The sequence below is a fragment of the Schistocerca nitens genome, chromosome 6 (genome assembly GCF_023898315.1).
Source record: "Schistocerca nitens isolate TAMUIC-IGC-003100 chromosome 6, iqSchNite1.1, whole genome shotgun sequence".
Taxonomy (NCBI): domain Eukaryota; kingdom Metazoa; phylum Arthropoda; class Insecta; order Orthoptera; family Acrididae; genus Schistocerca; species Schistocerca nitens.
In genome coordinates this window covers 37,316,726-37,339,716 of record NC_064619.1, presented here as the reverse complement: position 1 = coordinate 37,339,716, position 22,991 = coordinate 37,316,726, and the positions used below count along the sequence as shown (strand labels likewise).

General features: G+C 40.5%; 1 protein-coding gene across 3 annotated transcripts in view; it reads right to left on the bottom strand.

Annotated features, from left to right (window-relative positions):
* LOC126262486 (voltage-dependent calcium channel subunit alpha-2/delta-3) overlaps positions 1–22,991 on the bottom strand; it is an 823,568-nt gene that overhangs the window by 395,335 nt on the left and 405,242 nt on the right. For all 3 annotated transcript variants that reach the window (XM_049959148.1, XM_049959149.1, XM_049959150.1), the window contains exon 9: positions 2,644–2,780. In XM_049959148.1, the coding sequence (XP_049815105.1) occupies positions 2,644–2,780 (137 nt within the window). The remainder of the gene's footprint in view (positions 1–2,643; positions 2,781–22,991) is intronic.

Below are 22,991 nucleotides of genomic sequence, written 5' to 3'. Positions count from 1 at the left end.
TACCAATATTACGTTAACTTTTCCTGTTTTTGGTCTCTGAGGACGGACGTTCTTTATCAACGATGCTGATGTTCTCTCTGGTAAGCCGTCAGGTATTTTATCGTTTCGCCCAAGGGGGGGTCCCTCTAACCTAAAAAACCCCCGTGTGCACGCCACACGTACTCTGCTACCCTAGTAGCTGCTTCCGGTGTGTAGTGCACGCCTGACCTGTCTAGGGGGGCCCTACAGTTCTCCACCCAATAACGGAGGTCGATGAATTTGCAACCATTATAGTCGCAGAGTCGTCTGAGCCTCTGGTTTAGACCCTCCACACGGCTCCAAACCAGAGGACCGCGATCGGCTCTGGGCACTATGCTGCAGATATTAAGCTCAGCTTGCACTCCGCGTGCGATGCTGGTTGTCTTCACCAAATCAGCCAGCCGCCGGAAGGAACCAAGGATGGCCTCAGAACCCAAGCGGCAGGCGTCATTCGTTCCGACATGTGCTACTATCTGCAGCCGGTCACACCCAGTGCGTTCAATAGCTGCCGGAAGGGCCTCCTCCACATTACGGACGAGACCCCCCGGCAAGCACACCGAGTGCACACTGGCATTCTTCCCCGACCTACCCGCTATTTTCCTGAGGGGCTCCATAACCCGCCTAACGTTGGAGCTCCCTATAACTAATAGGCCCACCCTCTGTGACTGTCGGGACCTTGCCGGAGAATCGGCCACTGGCCCAACAGGCGAGGCATCCTGTGGTGGCTCGGAAACGATGTCATCACCACTAGGAAGCACCCCGTACCTGTTGGAAAGGGGTAAGGCAGCTGCCACGCGGCCAGATCCCACCTTCGCCTTTCGGCCAGGCCCGCGCGAGCCCACCACTGTCCGCCATTCACCCTGGAGTGATGGCTGACCGGTAAGATGCTCACTGCCGGAAGACGCAGTCTCACCACAGTTGCCCCAACGCCACTACGAGCCGACGCCTGCGCCTCGAGCTCGATGAGCCTAACAGACAAAGCCTCCACCTGCCCCCGAAGAGTGGCCAATTCTCCTTGCGTCCGCTCACAACAACCACAGTCCCTACACATGACTATGTTTACCCTACTCTATACGGTGACAAATTCCCAAGATAATCTTCTGATGAACTACTCTGATAATCAAGAAACACTCACTGAAATACGAGACGCGAAAACTATGCTAGGTTTTCCCAGAAAAACTATTTAAAAGCTAAGCGCAGCAAATAAGTACAAAATAAATTTCTCTCCCAACGATCAAGAACTGTTAGTTTCTATGCAGAGCAGATAAACACAAATAGAATCCCTTCCTTAGTGGAAGGTCGTAAACAAAATGCAAAATAAACGCTTTATACAAACAGTACTCGCTGCTGCTGGTGCTCTCGCTCTGGCTGTCACAAGACAACTGACCCTCAATCCAACGACGGCAGCTATGGCTTTCACTGTCACTCAGCAGTCCTGGGCAATTAATGCATCCACCAGCTGGATGATGTCATTGGTAATGCAGTGTGTTGATCCAGACTGTGCATCATCAGCTAACGACACCCGTACCTCCCTGAAGCGCTTGTGCCATGCCTTGACCCTTGCACGGGACACGCAGTGTTCGCCGTGCACTTGTGACATTTGCTGATGAATATCCATTCCTCCTACTCCTACTGCTGTCAGAAAATGAACCACACCTCTTTACTCATCTTTTGACACCTGCATGTCACTGTTTGCAATGCGACTGGCAGCGTTGAATGATTGATGTGTGCTGCAGCTAGCTCTGTTTTCACTTGACGAGCACGGGTGCCCTCTAGCAATGGGCTGTGAACATCCACGCTCTGGTCGGAACCACCCCTCGTTATACACACCACAATATTATCCTCCTGTCACCAGTTTGTGCTTTCCAGACTCTGCCTCATTTCTTTTTGAAAGCCCCATATATAAATGCTAAAATGGGAAACAAATATAGCAACTTCCTGACACATGTTAAATATTTTCATTCAATAATGTCTTATGGAATAATTTTCTGGGGTAGCTCATCACTTAGGAAGAAAGTATTGATTGCACAAGAGCGAGCAGTAAGAATAATAGGTGGTGTTCAGCCTTGTATGACTCTTCAAGGAGCTAGGCATTTTAACTGTTCTGTCACAAAACATATATTTACTAATGGAATTTGCTATAAATAATCTATCACAATTTGATATGAACAGTAATGACCACACCTACAACACTAGAGGAAAAATGACATTCATTGCCCATTGTTAAAGCTGTCAGCAGCTCAGAAAGGAGTACAATATGCAGCAACAAAAATGTGTGATCATTTGCCCAATAACAGAAAAGTCGGACAGGTAGACAAGCAAGCTTTAAAACTAATTTAAAATCATTTTATCATGGACAACTCCTTCTATTTAACTGACAAATTTCTATTTATTAACTGGCAGCCAGTAAAAGAAAAATTATTGTAGTTGCATGGGAAGGACTAAAAATAATAATGTGTTAATATTAATGAACACTAATCACATATACATATCCTGTAAACTGACTCGTTGCACATCATTTTGATAAAAGAATCATTCCAATTGTCTGTGGAACATGCAGCTAACTAACTATGCTTAGCAGCCTACAGAACACTCTGAATGAACAAATGAATGAATGGCACCCACCGTAACGTCGGCATACACAGGAGTCCAGACCGTTGGGTGAACAGTTCGTCCCAGTACTAGCGGCCGAGCCATGACTTGTATATACATGAGGACTTTCTCACGGACTTCAGCAAGTGTGCTGAGGTGTTGATAGTAGCCTAGAACAAAGACACACCCAGCTCAAACTTTTACTCAAATATAGCCATATAAGTCTACAGACCTGTTACTGGAAACAGATCTGTATGTTTACTAACGAGCAGCAGTATTACGTGGGCAGTATATCATAGCAGTCAGCCGCAACTGTAAACAAACATTAACTTAAGACTGCCCGAGGGGAGAGGAGCGGTGCGGGTAAATAACCCCCACCTCCCTCTCAAAGGGCTGTCACCCTATGTCTGCTTTCTACACCTCCACGAAATCAAAACTGACATAACATTCATAGGGATCACTCTGATACTTTTTGTTGTAGTGAAAGTCACAGTCGAATCCATTTACACACCAGGATTAGTCTCTTCACACATTTAAAAATAATAAAATAATAACAAGCTGTCCATAACACAAAGCAAATTGGAAAACACAAAGCATTTGGTAGTGGCTAGAGCACAAACGTTTGCTGCAGTTGGCAGTAGTGGTTCTCGAGTTCAAAACACTCCCCCCTAAATCTGGCACCATGTAATATCTGCATAATATGCTTATTTATTTTTGAACAAGTAGTTGCAAAGGAAATCAAGTCACAAATTTTCTCCACCTTTTTGTTGGTTGTGCTTTCCTATGTTAAAGTGGTAACATTAAATCCCTAAGATAATAAGCAAGACTGTGTTGAATACAAGAATATATATACAAACAGTTGTACTAGTGTACGACATTAGCGCCATCAGTTATCTGGAATACATATCCCACAATAAATGAAAATCTTTCTTCTTCTTTTCTCTTAGAAATATGACAGTTTTAAAGAAATTTTAAGTTTATAATTAATACCATTTATAATTAGATAACTGCCTTCAAATTCATGTCATATTTGCACTTACATTTGTAAGTGTGCGTTCACCAGGTGTGACATTTGCCAAATAAAACTATGATTGTGCTGAGTGTTAAAATAATTAAAGGTCATATCTGCAGTGTCATACATGCATGTATTTCACCTAAATTTTATTAACATATCATAATAAAATTTCATTAACATATGATAATAAAATTTAGGTGACATTTATGCATTTATGACACTACAGATATGATATTTCGTTATTAACACTCAGCCAATCAGAGTTTTACCTGTCAAATGTCACACCTGGTGAAGGTACACTGCAGTATGACATGAATTCAAAGGTAGTTGTTATAGTAATTAACACACTGAGTAAATTTATTTGACATAATGCTGTTTTTAGTGAAGTGCTACATCCTTTTAAATAGATGACAAGGAATCTTGTTCTCTTATACACATAACATACATGAACATATCTGACACAAGAACTAGTCCTGGTAACACACTTCACAGTGAGGTAGGAAGTGGTACAATTTTAAAAATTTCATTTGACTTCTACAAATTTTTGAGAAAAGAACATATTCTTCAAACTGAAGTGGTTTTTCAGCATTTTCTGTTGCTACTTGAGGATGGCACAATGGCAAAATCTCAGTTGTAAATAAATGAATACATTCAGTAACATCCCACGCAGAAAATGTTGTTATTTCCATAGTAATACAGACTGACATGATACACATAAATTGAAATGAAAACGTTTACGAGGCTTACCAAGAAAGTAATGCACCACTTTTTTTTTCCTCAGTCAAAAACAATGCTATGAATGCGAAACGTTATGTATGAATTATTTGAAGTCTCCTGAGTGAGTGTGCCTAGTTTCCATCACTTCTGACAAATCCTGTAGGTGCAGGACAATTTCAAAATGGTGTTTGTAGGTAATGTACGTTACAAGCAACATGCTGTCATTGAATTTCTGATTGCACAGAAGAAAACTGTGAGGAACGTTCACAAGTGCTTGTGCAAACTCTACGGAGCATCTGCTGTCGACAGAAGTATAGTTACTCACTGGGCACGGAGGATGAGGTCATCAGAAGGTGGTTTGGCAGAGCTCCACGATTTGCAACAGTCGGGGAAAACATCCACACCTGTCATACTTGACACACTTGACCTAGCCCCCTTGGACTTCCACTTGTTTGGGCCATAAAAGGATGCCATTTGTGGAAGACATTTTGAAGATGATGAGGAGGTGATTCACACAGTGAAGCACTGGCTCCACCACCAGGACAAGGACTGGTACCAACAGGGCATACATGCCCTTGTTTCATGCTGGAGGAAGGCCATAGAATGGGATGGCAATTACATGAAAAAATGGGGTGTGTAGGTAACACACCATTCTTTCATGTGTGTAATTCTCATTATTTTCAATAAAGAATTGTTAAAGGAAAAAAATGTGGTGCATTACTTTCTGAGCAACCCTTGCAGTAAATGTACCATTTTTTTTTTAGTAATGGAAGAAGTAATAGAGACCATTTATAGCTGATGAGTTGTTAAGTGCCTGAAAGGAATATAGAGAGAGATGGAGAGAGGGGGGGGAACAGAGAGGGAGGGGGGGGGGAACGGAGAGGGAGAGAGGGAGGGGGGGGAACGGAGAGGGAGGGGGGAGGGGGGAGAGGGGGGAGATAGGGTGGAGAGAGGGGGAGGAGGTGTGTGTGTGTGTGTGTGTGTGTGTGTGTGTGTGTGTGTGTGTGTGTGTGTGTGTGTGTGTTTGTTTTAGCTCTCAAAGTGGGCTGTGTCAGGAAAGTCATTCATGATTTCAGACTCGCTTATGGCCTATTGACCACTCAATCTCTCAACTATGCAGTGAGCAGTTAACATCCACACATGCCCCAGATGTGACTACGCTGTGACCAGTTGGTGCTTCATTTCACAATGTCATTGTTGTTCTTAGAATCTGACCGAATGTATTCACATTTAACGTACAAAAGACCATCCTAGTGGTAATACTGCTTTGCCATCATTGTACTGTGACCACAGTGCTCCTGGGCATGGCGATACTACTTGTGGAGAGGTTGACTTTTCTGGTTTTGTTTTATTTGATAATTTGTTGTTTCATTTATCGTCAGAAACATAAATGATGTAAAGCTTACTGAGTCAGTATCAGTACTTAGCTGCACCTAACACTAAACCAATCTACCTGAGCACCATCGTTATTGTACTGTTTAACAATGTCATACATTCTCCCAGAATTAATTTTCATTTCTGGAACCTTGGTTGCAGACAAAAAGAGAGATTAAACAAGACAAGTACTAAGCTTGGTAATTTTTCTAACAGATCTCATGCTTGTGGTGACCCATGATGGCTTTTTACATTTGGTATAGTCTCCAGAGGATGCTGTTTTACCATGGCCACAACACTGCAACAACTGCAGAAATTGTCATTGCATGTACACTGTTGAAAGCAAATAATGAAGAGGTAAAGTGCCCTTAGAATACTCCTATTTATCCTTACGAAAATATTGAAATTTCTTGCAGTTATCCTACAGAAAGACACAATTTCGAGGTTTAAGTCTAAGCCACACATCTGTAAAATTTTCTTATTCACAGTACACATTTCAGTTGATCATTTTTAAATATATGCTTTCAAATTATAAACTGCAGTTCACAAGAAACAGCTTCACATGGGTTAGAGTACTATGGACTCTTAATTTCCCATTAACAAAAGACAAAAAATGTTTTTGTTTCTACAGAGTAGTAATTTTCTTTTGCCAGGCAGTTCTTTAATTTGAAACAAAACATTTTATTTCTTTGGTAAGTAGCTAACTCCAGTTCACTGGGAATTATCGAGCACCATCACACAAAGATTACATTATATGCTTCCATTTGTCAACCTCTCATGAACCTCACAGCAGCTTGGAAAAATTAACATGCAATGGTGTTCATAATCCTGTCAAATAGTGTTGCAACATAAAAGTACTGGTGTGAGGTCTATATCTACTGCGAAAAAAGGGCAGTCATATGCTGGTTTTTCACTGTACCGACACACGACACATTAAAACAGAATAGATCAGTAGTTCTTGAAATAATATCATAGGTATGAGATCAACAACTTAAAAAAAAAAGAAAAAAAAAGAAAAAAGAAGAAGAAGAGAGGAAGAGAGAGAATAAGGATTGCAATTATATACCAACACTTCCACATGCTTTGGAGTCAGCTTCTGTATGTGAAACACCTGCAGAGTAGATTGTGTGTTTGCAGCTGCAAGCATGCATTGAACCAGCGTCTGTGACAGGCTCAGTACTTCTGAAAGACAACAGAGACCCTTTTTTGTACCTATTGTTATCATTACAATTTTAGTAGCAGGAAGGACAGAGTTGTGCATGTTATGTGTGCATGCAGGAGGAGCTGGCTACGTATCGCAAATGGCTGTACACGCTTAGCTGCAGTCGGCCTTCTGCAGGCTACTGCCTTGAGGTGTAGCAGTGGTAGAGAAACTGGCACCTCAGGTGCCACTTGTTTCGCCCAAGAGGTCTGCTGCCAAGATATCTTTCAGTGTACCTGATGGGGAGGAACCATTCTCATCACTAGGTGAGCGGCAGGTTGTGACTTATTCATGTCACTCATGGCAGATAGTCAATGTAGAAGTATAGCCCAATTAAAATTAGTTGGTAGTTGACACTTTACATGTTGAAACAGGCTTCCTCCAATCAGAGTGCTCAACGTCACATCTAATCATTTCACTTCCAATTCCTTGTTCGGCTTTCTTTCTTGATGTGGTTGCATTCCAAATCATGGGTCTGGCACTTTTATTTCATATTTCATCACATATAACCCCCCCCCCCTCCCAACACACACACACACACACACACACACACACACACACACACACACCAATGACACTAACAAAATACACATGTTTCATATGCGGAACTATCCAAATTCTACTGGATACATCTCCACAAGATGCGATTTAGCATCACATATACAGTTATCATAATCATAGAGACTGATTTACATTAAATAAGCTTCACACAACATTGCATGAAGCTGAATGTTTGAAGGTTGCAATTTATCGTTGCAACATGGGTCACCATACTACTTAGCTCAGAGTTATGGCATAGCATAATGTTTGCAAATGAGCCTGATATATTGATGCTCATAAGTTTGAATCTTGTCAAATGTAGAGAATTTTTTTATTTCTAAATCTAATCAAAAGAGTTTGATTATTATTTTTATTCAGTTAATTGGTTTAAATGTATTTTTTTTTTTTTAATTTCTACATTTTCATCATCGTACTGACTTTCTAATTTGCTATTATTTTTATAACTACCATTCTTTTCTCGTTTGTAATCTGCTAGTTTCACCACCTATAATATGCGAACAAGTGCCAATGAAGACTGCTCATCAGTTAGTAACATGTTTGCTTGTGTGCCCAGTGCGAGGGTAGTTTCAGATAATCAATGAGAGAGAGAAATTAAAATTTGCTTTTGGTGCTGAAATTGAATTTTTTCTCTATCAAGTTTGCTTCGAGAGGTTAATTGTAATAGTTGTGAACAAAGCAACTGATTTTAGTTCTGCCGCAAATTGTTGACTGCTGTTTTCTCAGATACATTGCGCATCATGTGGTTTTGGTTAGCATAGGTCAAGAGTTTAAATGGAGGGCTACAAAATGTGTTGTCTGCTGCAATTTATTCATTCCTCATTTAAAATAAGCTGCCAATAAATAATCTCGTATTTCTGTTTTCCAACATACACTCCTGGAAATGGAAAAAAGAACACATTGACACTGGTGTGTCAGACCCACCATACTTGCTCCGGACACTGCGAGAGGGCTGTACAAGCAATAATCACACGCACGGCACAGCGGACACACCAGGAACCGCGGTGTTGGCCGTCGAATGGCGCTAGCTGCGCAGCATTTGTGCACCGCCGCCGTCAGTGTCAGCCAGTTTGCCGTGGCATACGGAGCTCCATCGCAGTCTTTAACACTGGTAGCATGCCGCGACAGCGTGGACGTGAACCGTATGTGCAGTTGACGGACTTTGAGCGAGGGCGTATAGTGGGCATGCGGGAGGCCGGGTGGACGTACCGCCGAATTGCTCAACACGTGGGGCGTGAGGTCTCCACAGTACATCGATGTTGTCGCCAGTGGTCGGCGGAAGGTGCACGTGCCCGTCGACCTGGGACCGGACCGCAGCGACGCACGGATGCACGCCAAGACCGTAGGATCCTACGCAGTGCTGTAGGGGACCGCACCGCCACTTCCCAGCAAATTAGGGACACTGTTGCTCCTGGGGTATCGGCGAGGACCATTCGCAACCGTCTCCATGAAGCTGGGCTACGGTCCCGCACACCGTTAGGCCGTCTTCCGCTCACGCCCCAACATCGTGCAGCCCGCCTCCAGTGGTGTCGCGACAGGCGTGAATGGAGGGACGAATGGAGACGTGTCGTCTTCAGCGATGAGAGTCGCTTCTGCCTTGGTGCCAATGATGGTCGTATGCGTGTTTGGCGCCGTGCAGGTGAGCGCCACAATCAGGACTGCATACGACCGAGGCACACAGGGCCAACACCCGGAATCATGGTGTGGGGAGCGATCTCCTACACTGGCCGTACACCACTGGTGATCGTCGAGGGGACACTGAATAGTGCACGGTACATCCAAACCGTCATCGAACCCATCGTTCTACCATTCCTAGACCGGCAAGGGAACTTGCTGTTCCAACAGGACAATGCACGTTCGCATGTATCCCGTGCCACCCAACGTGCTCTAGAAGGTGTAAGTCAACTACCCTGGCCAGCAAGATCTCCGGATCTGTCCCCCATTGAGCATGTTTGGGACTGGATGAAGCGTCGTCTCACGCGGTCTGCACGTCCAGCACGAACGCTGGTCCAACTGAGGCGCCAGGTGGAAATGGCATGGCAAGCCGTTCCACAGGACTACATCCAGCACCTCTACGATCGTCTCCATGGGAGAATAGCAGCCTGCATTGCTGCGAAAGGTGGATACACACTGTACTAGTGCCGACATTGTGCATGCTCTGTTGCCTGTGTCTATGTGCCTGTGGTTCTGTCAGTGTGATCATGTGATGTATCTGACCCCAGGAATGTGTCAATAAAGTTTCCCCTTCCTGGAACAATGAATTCACGGTGTTCTTATTTCAATTTCCAGGAGTGTATATTGCAGTAACTACTCCCTGCATTGCTTCCATTACATGTTAATAGCATTTGTGAAGTGACATCCCATGTTTGTGTGTCACCTACAACCAAGCAGTAGCTGGCAGCTGATGTATCGACACTGTAGCAGCAAATGACAGATGTCAACTATCAAATAATTTTAACTGAACTATACTTGACACAGCCAGCAAATAGGCTGCAATTGCACATTAATACTCCAAGCAAAATATTTAAGTGGCCACATGAAACACTGAGTTCCATTTATTGGACAGTCCTCACAGTTAACATCAAGTGTCAAAGATAAGTGAAAGTGATAAAATAGATTAGTTAGTTCTTTTCTTTTTTTTAAGGAAAGGGAGGGGAGAATAAAATCTGTGTTGTGAGGAAAATTAGGGTCTGGTATACTGCAGGCAGTAATTGGCACTCGAAATATATGAACAGTGTAGCACTGTCTTTCTACATCATGAAATAACTTCTTTGCAAGAATGTATGAGCAACACAGTATTGAATATTTGCAAGAAACAGAACAAGGTTGCACCATTTTAATAGAATAGCCTCATATTCAAGAGGATGGAAGCACTAATCAGCTTCTAGTCACCCCAATTTAGTTTTTCCGTGGTTTCCCTAAATTATTCCAGGCAAATGTCTGGATGGATTGTAAGACCACAGTGGACTACTTGTCTCATTCTTGTCAAACTACATCTATAAGAATAGACATGACTGTATATATGAAATACATTTTTCCTTCTTAAACTATAATACCATAACATGTAAAATATCTCCATAAAAGTGACCCACAGATAAATAAAACTCCTAAATCTATGTATGAGCCAATGACATTAGCTTTATTTGCAAACCAACGTGACGTTAAAAGTTTAGATCCATTTTCCAAAACAAGCACACTTTCTTAAGGAAAATGTAATAAATATAATTAAAAAATCTCTGAGGGAAGAATGCAGGATTACAAAGAAAAATTCTTGGAAAGAAACAACAAAGATGGTTATTGAATTAAATTCTGTAAAACAGAAAAATTGTCTGACCAGCAGCAGATTAAAAAAAAAAAAAATACACATTTGTGGACTCCCAGAGGGTGTGCGGAGGGCAGGTTAGCAGAGATTGAGGACAGGAAGCTTATGGGAGCAGAGGATGTGTTGCAAGGATAACTCCTGCATACACAGCACAGAATAGCTGGTGCTACTGGGAAGGATACAGGTGGTGCATGTTGTGAAGAAGTTACTGAATTCCAGCCTGTTATACCCAGCAACATATTGTGCAACTGGATGGTGAACTTTGTTCGTGCCCACTGCCAGGCAGCAGCCATTCCTTCTGGTGGACGACTGGTTGATTGTTATGCTCGTGTAAAAAGCTGTGAAGTGATTGGAATAGAGTTGGTACATGACATGACTGCTTTCAAAGGTGGCCCTGCCTCCGATAGGATAGGATAATCCTGTGAGTGGAAATGCTGGGTGGGTGAATTGGGCAGGTCCTGCACCTGTGTCTTCCACATGGATATGACCCCCATGGCAAGGGGCTGGGAGTGGGAACGTCGTAGGGCAGACCAAGATGATGTTTAAGTTGGTTGGGCAATGGAACACCACTTTAGGAGGAGCGGGAAGGATCTTGGGTAAGATACCCTCATTTCCAGGCATGATGATCGACTATAAAAGCCTGGCAAAAGATGTGTTTCAGTTGCTCCAGTCTAGGGTGACACTGGGTGATGAAGGGAGCACTTCTTTGTAGCTGATTCTTGTGGGGGTTGGTTAGAGGGGTGTGAGGATATGGCATGGGAAATCTGTTTTTCCCTCTTGACCACCAGGATTCCTCCTCTTCACTGTTGATGCCCCCACCCCATACACCAACATCCTTCATGCTTATGGTCTTGCTGCTATAAAACACTAGCTCTCCCTATGTACTTCCAACTCCAAACCCACTATCTCACTCCTCATACACCTTGTCACCTTCATCCTGATGCACTTCTCCTTTAAGAGGAAGGTATGTAAACAAATCTGGGGCACAGTCATGGGCACCTGCATGAAACCCTCCTATCTTTTTACAAGCCATCTAGAGAAAACCCCCCTAGACTCCCAAAGCCCCAAAACCCTTGTCTCATTCAGGTGCATTGATGGTATCTCATGAGCTAAACTCAGACCCAAGACATGCTATCCTCATTCCTCCACATAGGGGCCAAGACATAGTATCCTCATTCCCCCACTACCTCTACACCTTCTCTCTCATCTGCTTCACTTGGTCCTCCTCAACCCAACATCCCATCTCCCTGGACACTGCCCTCCACTCTCAGACAGTTCAATCCACACCTCTGCCCATACCAAGCCCACTAACCATCAACAGCACCTGCATTTTGACAGCTGTGTCTCCTCTCCCTCCTCCCCCCCTCTCCACACACACACAAATAAAAAACAGTGAACATTGTACCTGCAGTGATGAGAATTCCATTGTCCAGTATACTGACCCCCCTTGCCCCACAACATAGTCCTCAAACAGATTTTCCGTGCCACAATCTCACACACTACTAATCCCCCTACTACCCTAAGAATCAGCAACAAAGGTGCACGACACCCCCCCCCCCCCCTGTCACCCAATATCACTCTAGAGGGCAGCAGCTGACCCATATCCCCAGCCAGAGCTTTGATTATCACATGCCTGGACATGCTCTCTGACACTGGCATTCTGTCATCCAAACAACCTCCACAACATCCTAGTCCATACCTACCGGTATGCCACTCTCACTCCCCAACACATTGTCACAGCAATCATATCCCTGTGGAAGACATAAGACCTGCCCAATTCATCCACTCAGCACATCCTACTCCAGTCCTGTCACAGGCTTATCCTATTCCACCAGACAGGGACACCTGTGAAAGCAGCCATGTCAAGTACCAGCTCTGTTGCAATCACTGCACACCATTTTATATGGTCTTAACAACCAACCAAGTGTCCAACAGAATGAGTCGCCACTGCCAAACTGTAACCAAGAACAAAGTTGACCATTCAGTGGCACAACATGCCACTGAGCACAAGATGCTCGAGTTCAATGGCTGCTTCGCAACCCATGGCATCAGGATCCTTCCCTTCAGCATCCAGCTTTTCTGGACTACATAGATGGAAGTTATCCTTGCAAGATACCCTTCACTCCCTTAATCCTCCTGCCCTCAGTCTCCACTAATCCACTGTCCAAACAGCCTCTACTCAAAAGTTTCACCTTCCACACCATCTTAATAGTGCACTGCACATCACTGGCTGTCGGTACACATGTATCCCACGCCTAGCCAATGCAGCTGCCGTCCCTCCATTCTCATTACTAGGCAGTACATGTGCTGTCTTCCTCTGAGCTGCTATCCACCTATCCCCAACCACTCTGCCTGCTTCATCTACCCCTCCTTCCCCTTCCCCCCTCTCTCTCCTACCCACTCTAATTCATCAAACAATTCCCTTGTTCTCTTGTGTGTGTGTGTGTGTGTGTGGCTATCATTGATTCAACACTTTCACCTTTCAATGAGTGGTCTCCTTTGTTCCTAAATTATTTACATTCAGCCAGAACCTTCCTTCCAAGTTAAACATGTCCGAGAGAAAGACCAGATATAAGCAGTGTAAGAAATAGACAGGAACTATTCATTCAAATGATAAACTGATGAGCAGTATGGCCAGATAATGAGATTGCAATAAGAACAGAGGCCAAATGGGCTGAAGAAAGGAAAACAGCCCATATACAGACAATGAGAACCATTTTTAAGATGAGAAACGTGATCAATAAAAGCACTGCGAGATCCAACATGGCCCCATATGCAAATACTACTACTACTACTACTACTACTACTACTGATAATAATAATAATAACCTACAATAAAAAATGCTCTTACTGGATATCACACTAAATGGTTATACAACATTTCTGAAACTCTTAGTTTTGTATACAGTTGAAACCTTGCCACACATGATGAAAATGCACTTCTCAGAGAGACAGGGAAGAAATGCTGCAAAATCACCAAAGAGATATGGGACAGTATTGGATAAAATGTAAACAATGATTGGAAGGATAGAATACCTTTCAATTTCTGAATGTAATGTAGCCACAGAAGTAAAAAGGCTTAGTCTTCAGAACCCCCACTCTCCTTTAAAGTGCAGTGGGTGAGCACTAGATTTATACAAAAACAAGAGCTTGGCAAACAAAACAAGTAATCACCTGCAGTTTGTTTAAATACTGATCCAACACATAGAATAAAATTTCAAACACACCCATTGGCTACTTTAGGAAATACATTGGTTTTTATATTTACAGTGGGCAATGGAAACAAAGTCTGAATTGGGGACAACTACCAGTGGTTGTTTGTTCATATGATATATGAACTGTATACTTTTCACAAGATATTGAAGACTTTTAACAGAAATCATAGTTGATTAACTATATTTGTTGCATTTTGTGTTTGACAAGTGATTATTAAAAATTACTGTAAACAGATTAAGTAGGTTTATCATATTTCCCGAAAGACATACAATTGTGGAAGTGTGATAAAACAAATGAAAAGTGCTTACTTATTACCTACAGGTATTTACTCACATGTAAAATGACTGATAACAAAACACAAAGTTAAACAACCTCTTCATTAAAGGACAGCTTGAAAACACCATGAGCTACACTTGAAATATTTATTTGCTAAATCAGGACATGGTTGTACTTGCTTAACCAAATTCTTTGTGAAGCTTTAGTGGTGAAGTGCAGAGGTTTACCGTAATATGTTCAGTTACACAAAGGAAAGCTACTAAAAACCCTTTGTCATAAGAGAAACAGATAAATTATATAAAAAAATTACAAAGTGACATCAAACATTACGTTCTGAATTTATTGAAATGAGTAGAAGGCAAAAGGTAGGTCAAAGACATGGACTAAAAATAAAAAAGCAACTAAAGATATAAGCCTGTTACTACATGTTCTCATACACACAGAAAAAAGCAAAATTAAAATTAATGTACACCAATTTCCTAAGTCATTAGTTCTCAAGACAATAACATGCAGACATTCTATTCAGATGTAAATGTATGTTTGTGCACATCATATTATTACACAGTATTGGGTTGTTTCGCAACATCATCAAAATTTCAAAAGAGGACAGCAGTATCTCAATTGGGAATGGAAGGGAAGACATAAGTGATGGCTCTTTAGAAATGGCTGTAAGTGCATTTACAAACAATGGAAACACCATGAGTCTGACCTGCTGGAGATGACGGTCACACGTGCATGAGATGCACTTTCTTGTATGAATGAATGTATGTGTTTTTCTCTCCTCCTTTTTCTGACAAAGGCTGTGACCAAAAGCTAATGTGTGTCTTTCCGTTCATGTGTGCAACTTAATGTGTCATCTTTATGGTAAGTATCAATTTATCTTTTCTTAGATTGTCATAAGTGTGTTTACATGTATACATGATTTACACAAAATATATATAAAAAAAACAAAGATGCTTTAACTTACCAAACGAGAGAGCGCTGGTATGTTGATAGACACAATAAAATAAAAAACACACACACAAATATTCAAGCTTTCGCAACCCATGGTTGCTTCATCAGGAAAGAGGGAAGGACAGGGAAAGACGAAAGGATGTGGGTTTTAAGGGAGCGGGTAAGGAGTCATCCCAATCTAGGGAGCAGAAAGACTTGCCTTATGGGGAAAAAAGGACAGGTATACACTCGCACACACACATACACCTGCACATATACAGACACAGGCAGACACATGTAAATGTGTTACATATGTCTGCCTGTGTCTGTATATGTGTGGACGGATGTGTGTGTGTGCGCGCGTGCGAGTGTATACCTGTTCTTTTTCCCCCCTAAGGTAAGTCTTTCCGCTCCCGGGATTGGGATAACTCCTTACCCGCTCCCTTAAAACCCCCATCCTTTCACCTTTCCCTGTCCTTCCCTCTTTCCTGATGAAGCAACCATGGGTTGCGAAAGCTTGAATATTTGTGTGTGTGTTTGTGTGTTTTTTATTTTATTGTGTCTATCAACATACCAGCGCTTTCTCGTTTGGTTAGTAAAAGCATCGTTATTTTTTATATATATTTTTTTTCCACATGGAATGTTTCCCTCTATTATATTCATATAATTGATTTACACAAAATTTACATTAGGGTCACCAAACAATAAACTTTGACCAGAACTTAAACTATTTTTTGTCATGTCATGAAATTATGAATACTATCTTCAAAATCCTTCCCTCCTCTCCTACATTAAGTACTTCAAAGCTCAACCAACCTACAAAATATTCTGATTCATCCTTTTCATTTCTCCTACCCTCACAGTCTGTATTCGTGAGAAAGATAAGCTGCAAGGTGTACATAGGTGTCATCATTTATAATTCCCAAACTGAAGGTAAGGGCAAGATTTACCACGACAGCAGAGAACACTGCAGAGAACAATAAGTCTAACTTTAAAGTTCACTTTGCAACCCTTGCTGCTTGAACCCAAAGTACCCCACAATGAAGAGGTGGTTCTTTGTGGTATGGCCACTCACTAGTTGTTGTTGTTCAGCACTGAATTGAGGTGTGATCTGCTGCACTGTGGACTGTCTGTTCACAATTACAATCCGTGGTAGGTGATATCTGTTGGGCATTCACAGTTTGCTCGCAATCAAATGCACTGGCATTACAAATTTTACCCATCCTTTCTTAAGCGTCAAGATGATAGCACTGTCAAACGTATAGCCAGTACGGGTATCACAACATCTCAGCCTCATCTCATGCCAAACTATTCCATCTGTCATGGTGAACAGAGCACTTTCTTTCCAATAACCCACAAATGTATTTACATAATCCATTTTGTTCTGCTAATACTGCTTATAATTTTTTTATACACCAAATAACAATTTGGACAGCTTCTTTGATCAATTTAACAACCATTAACAATGTATATCAAATGGTATTGCAGTCTCTAGCAATACAATCTTCAAAGAATGTCAGCAAATTCAATGCCAACTGAAAAATAAACAATATTGTTTTATAATTAAAGAAAAATTGCAGTCATTGCTCCCCAATAATGACATGATACATCAAAGACAATGGTATTAGATCCGTACTAGTCTTCAGAACTTCAGACACAATTTTATATATTTTCTTGGCAGTTCAATGACACTCCAAAAGGCCTCGAAACTGACTGCTGACCACTTATCTTTAAACAGTTACAGAAGGTTTTTACTTCAACTTTCTAAACTTACTTTGATTAAAACACCATTTTCTAACCAAAATGTCCACTGCGAGATGGCAGAAGTAATCAAGTAATGCCTTATATTAAGTGACACTCAATTGTATAAACAAACAAGTTGACTATGATACATCAATAACAGATACTGAGACTGAGCGAGGTGGCACAGTGGTTAGCACACTGGACTTGCATTCAGGAGGACGACTGTTCAATCCCACGTCCGGCCATCATGATTTAGGTTTTCCATGATTTCCCTAAATCGCTCCATGATTTAGCCTTAACCACTTCAGGCAAATGCCGGAATGGTTCCTTTGACAGGGCACGGCCAACTCCCTTCCCCATCCTTCCCTAATCCAATGAGACCAATGACCTCACTATTTGGTCCCATCCCCCAAATCAACCAACCAACCATCCTCCTTGATCTCCATCAAACTGGATGGTCAGTTATCGTTGTCTGGACCGCAGACCACATTGGGATCCTAGGGAACAAATATGCGGACGTGTTGATGTGATTGGCTATGAAGATACTGACTTTGGAGCTTGGGATCTGGAGTATAAGGTATTACGTCATTAGTATTGTTTGTCACCTCACCACTTACAGTTTGGTCATTTTAATTGAAGCCAGTCACCAAGTACACATAAAATGCAGCTTGGACTGTTGTAAGAGCAGTTTTTGATACCCGTTTCCTATAATTCTCTACACATAATGTATAAAACTATAGACTGCCGAATGAGAAGACAGGAATCTAGCAATCTAGTCATTCTTGACTCTCACTGTCAAGTTTTGAAAAGTCTGTAATCTTTTTTAAATAAAGGTGTAAAACGTATCTTTTACTACTCTACATAAGGTCCCTACACCAATTTTTTTGGGTGTAAGAGGATGCTGTAATTTAATTTGATTTAGCTATAATATAAGCCATGTTATTGATCATTTTTTTATCAAGAAACCGGACAACGTAACACAAGACTTGGTGAAAAGCGGGGAGGCATAACTGACAATGTCAAGTCACAAACTTTTCAAATAAATACAGGAGCTCACTAAGGAGATGTTCTGTTCAATTTGGTGATGCATGAAATGGTCCAAAAGTGGAGACACGTGAAGGAAAGCGTAACTATTGAAGTTTTGCAAATTGGTTGCACAATAAAGTATAACACCAAAGTAGACTGCCTAGCCTCTGCTGATGACATGGCACTGCTACATGAGAATGAGTAAGTTGAAAAAATGGCAATGAAAATTCTCACTGAAATGCAGCAAAAGTTGGTCTCACGATAGCATACAACAAGATTAAGGTGCACAATACAGACACTGACGGTAAGATTGATGGTTAAATGGGCAGAATGTGCATACAACTTAGAGCAGGATAGGTCCAGCTATAGAAAAATAGTGAAAGATTGTAAGCAGGCTGATACTAGGATCAAAATTAAGATAATGGAAGCAGAGAGAACCATAGTGTGACAATAAATGGACCATGAAAAGAAAGAAAACATTGCAAACAAGTCACTTGCGGTCTTAAAGGATGAAAATAAATAAGTAAAACCTATATTCCAAGACTAGAACTCTGTGAAACTGCACTTTTCATATGAGTCTGCAAGAATTAATTTCCAGCCATTTTCTGTCTAATTGATATAGGCAAGCAACATTATTACAAAAAGGATAGCTTGTTACTCATCATACAGAGCAGGTATTGAATCGCAGACAGGTACAAAAAAAAGACTGCTATATGTTTATGCTTTTGGCCAAAAGGCCTTCTTCTCAAGCAGAAAATACACACACACATTCACACAAGTACATCTCAGACACAAATGACCATTATCTCTGCAGTAATCATGTGTGCACAAGTTAAACGTATAGCAATCTTTTTGTTGAGCTGTCTGTGACTCAACATCTCCTCCACTTGCTGAGTACCAGTCTATCCTTTTCAAAATACTGCCATTATCCCATTGTTTGACATAGTCAAGCACTGTTCTACAATGCTCTACCCACAGAATCAGTGTGGCATCTCATCAGTCAACTTAATAAAGTTACAGAAAATCTACATCTGAATGATGAGACAGCAATTTCAACACGACTCCTCTCGAGTGAGACTTCAATGCTTTAACCACTGCTCACCTTTCTCAGTGAGGTGTCTAACAAAACAGTGAGTTGAGAATGCTCTTTGGTTTACTCAAAAATGTTAAATAGTGTGTTAAAATACCAAACTGAAATGCAAATAACAGCAAGTTTATATTAACCATGACACATTGGAATAGTGAGAAAAGGGTGCTTGGTTGTTATCAATTCACAATAAGCATTTAAATGAAGAAAAGTATTGCTGTATGGGATACTGATTTCAGAGATTTTCCCAGAAATTGGCTAGAACATTTTTATTAACTTTATTATTTCCTGGTTATGTTTGAACTGGGCTTGTGGCACTGTTCACGACATCAAAACTTTCTTCTGGTTACCTAAGTCTACAATCAAGCATTCCTAAATTGTAGTTTTTTTCTATGAGGTACAAGTTCCTTTTTCTTTTAACAGTGACTCAAAATTCTTAAGTATTACTTGTAATACAATTTCAGTATCTTCTTGAAACTATCCTGTTGATACAGAATGGGGAGTGTGACAGCTTCCTCAAGCAGACAAGGCCTCTCGAAACAGGTAATTTTTTAAGCATGCATTATAGCCATTTGATTAGAAAGTAACTATGTTACATGTCATAGACAACATCAACTGCAATATTTGTCTATTTTTTTTTCCTCTGCTATCTGCAGCTGCACATATTTCTACTGAGAAATGTAACTGACATGCTGACATACAGCTTGTTCCCACCAAGAACTGGGCAGAATGAAAGCCTGAAGCGTCTCCAATGAAGTAAGAAACATTCCCTTCAGGACTCTTAATTGTATTTGGAACTTGTACTCATCAGCAGCATCTGGAAAGCAAACAGGAGCAAATATCACCAGATTGCGTTTCATTTTATTCTACATGAGACATGCTTGTTTGAAACACAAATATCAAACTACCTTGGGCAGAAATCAAATCAACCCACTCTTCTGATATTAATGCTGCATTTTCAGACATGTCAAAAGTGAAAACTGGAGCACCACATTATTGTTATATTTCCATTTCATTTATCCCTTCACTGCTCTTTCTTTTATTTTTATTTTTCCTGTCATCTCATTTTATTGTCACTGAATCTTTAACACTTTCTCTCTGCACTATTAACAGAGACTTCATCCAGGGCTTCCATAATTGGTAGTTTCTAGCTTGGGGATATTTTTGCTTGTGATACATTGTCCACAGTCATAAAATTTGATATTTCTGCTGATGTCCAATTAATTTTGGAGCTACAACTCTATTTTCAGGGACTGCAATGATTTTTTGGGTGTTACATCCAGCTTGTTTTATGACCTAGCAGTAAATGAATGACACAGGTGTTAGTTTTATGAAAAAATGCCTGAGATGAAAATAATGAAAAAGTAATTATTAGTGGACACTTTTATTCGGCCACAAAACATTAGTCTTCTGCACTGATAAAAGATTCTGAATTTGCACTTACACTTCCAATGATTTTCCATGCTTATGACTGTAACACACTGCTCAAATGACACAAGTTAAATTGTGATTTGGGTATGGAAAGTAGAAAATGCCACACTGTATTATCTATATAAACATATGAAACAAAATAAAATTACAAACTTGTAAGAGGAGTAGCTTCTACTTTCTTAACATCTTTGCATACTATGCACATGTTTTATTAGCAAAATGGACAAATTAAGCTATTCACACAATTTTCTACTTCCAGTGATAAGTGATGTATGTTTAAGAATGTAATCAAGCAATATTATAATACTTATTTTATTAATGATAACAGGTTAGATTAAGTAAAATAGCCAGCAGTGAGAAGTGCTAGTGAAAGGAAAGGAAAGGAAGGAAGAAAGACAGGGTTCAACATCCCATCAATGATGGATGGAGCACAAACGCTGTTTGGAGAAGGAATCAGCCATACCCTTCACAAGGCAGAACCTCAGCTTTTGCAACAAGTGAATTTGGGAAATCGGGCAACACCTAAATGTGTATCTGAACTGTCGTCCTCCTGAATACAAATCCAGTGTTCACCACTGCACCAATTCACTCAATAAGTGACAGTTTTGGTAGTATGTGAGATTTTCTGCTATAGAACATTGCTGAATCACTAATTCAATGGTATTATTTGAGTGATGTAATCTAGTAATAAATGTATTAAATCATTTAAAAAGTAAGTGCACATATGAAAGTTTTTTATAAATACAGATGACACAGTTTGTGACCGAATAAATGTAACTATTAATAAACAATGAAAACTCCACATTGGAATATCAACAATATAAAGAAAAAGATACATTGCTATTCACCATAAAGATGACACACTGAGTTGCAGATAGGCACCATGAAAAGACTGCTATAGATTTAGGTTTCAGCCGAAGCCTTCACCAGAAAGAAAAGGAAACACACAAACATTCATTCGCAGAAGCAAGCACACATCATGCACACACAAACACTATTCTGGCCCAAGCTGCTGGAGATGGCAGTCATATGTGCATAAGGTGTGCTTGCTTGTGTCAATGAATGTGTGTGCTTTTCCTTTTCTGATGAAGGCTTTGGCAGAAAGATAAATGTGTAACAGTCCTTTCGTTGTGCCTGTCTGCAACTCAACATGTCACCTTTACAGTGAGTAGCAATCTATCTTTTTCCTTATATTGTTAACTATTAAAAATTCTTTCTTTGTTAGTCAAACATTTGTAGTTGCAATCTGGCCCAAGCTGCTGGAGTTGGTGGTCATGTGCATGAGGTGTGCTAGCTTGTGTGAATGAATGGTGTTTTCTTCTCTGTTTCTGATGCAGACTGTGGCTGAAAGCTTATGTGTACTTGTCTTTCAACTGTGCCTGTCTGAAACTTACCGTGTCATCTTTACGGCAAGAAGCGATATGTCTTTTCCTACAATATTTGTTACTTAACTTTATTTGACATGGTTTGCGCATAAAACTAGTAGCTGTGTCTTCCATTTACTACTTTGTAATAATCTGAACCTGATATAAATGCAGATCTTGAAAATGGACCTGTATCTCCAAAAGGAATTAGACTCAAAAACTCCGTGACTGAAAATAGTGTGGTATTAGAAAAAATATCCCTAAGATTCTGTCTGGCTATCTCTAGCACAGAGTGCTTTTATTACACCAGACCTCCTGCATATCTTTCACTGTCTGTAGATCCCTATGTGTACCTCTTTTCTAGATGGGCTCACATTCTTCTTTCATATATCACAATTGTCAAGTCTTTCTCGTTCATTAACTTGTCTCAACCTCTTTGATTAGCCCTTAGCATTACTTTCAGATATGATTGACACACTGCAAACTGTGGAAATAAAGAGCAGCAAGCACATTCTCAACTTTTGTTATCATTCCCACAACTACAGTCTTGTGATAGACATCACTGTTGGGAACATCACACTGATTTTCTACACCAAAAATTGAGAAAAATCAATTTATGCAACTAGTTCTGAATTTTTACCAAATGCATATGGCATATATTGTACTAATGTATACATCCCTCATATACAGAAATGAAATATGGGTATGTGCTGCAGTCAAGCTTATAAATAGGGTACTTATACTTAGTAATAATAATAATAATAATAATAATAATAATAATAATAATAATAGTAACAAAAAACTTTAAAACAGTAAAAATAATTTTAAAATACAAGTAGCAGAATAATCTAAATGAAGATGTACATATTTATAGCACTGGGAAAGGTATTGTCTATCACCCAGCAAGGAAAAATGCAAAAAGTGCACACAACAGTCCTTATTTCATACAATCAAATCATATAACGCACTTTAAAGGTATGAAAGTAGTTTGATATGTTTGGTAAAAAAAAAAAAGTTTCATAAATAATTCATATCATTGCTTGACATATTCTCCTTTCAGAGGATCTACAATTAGTCCAATGATTTTCCAGTTTTTTCATCCCATAAAAGAAGTAGGT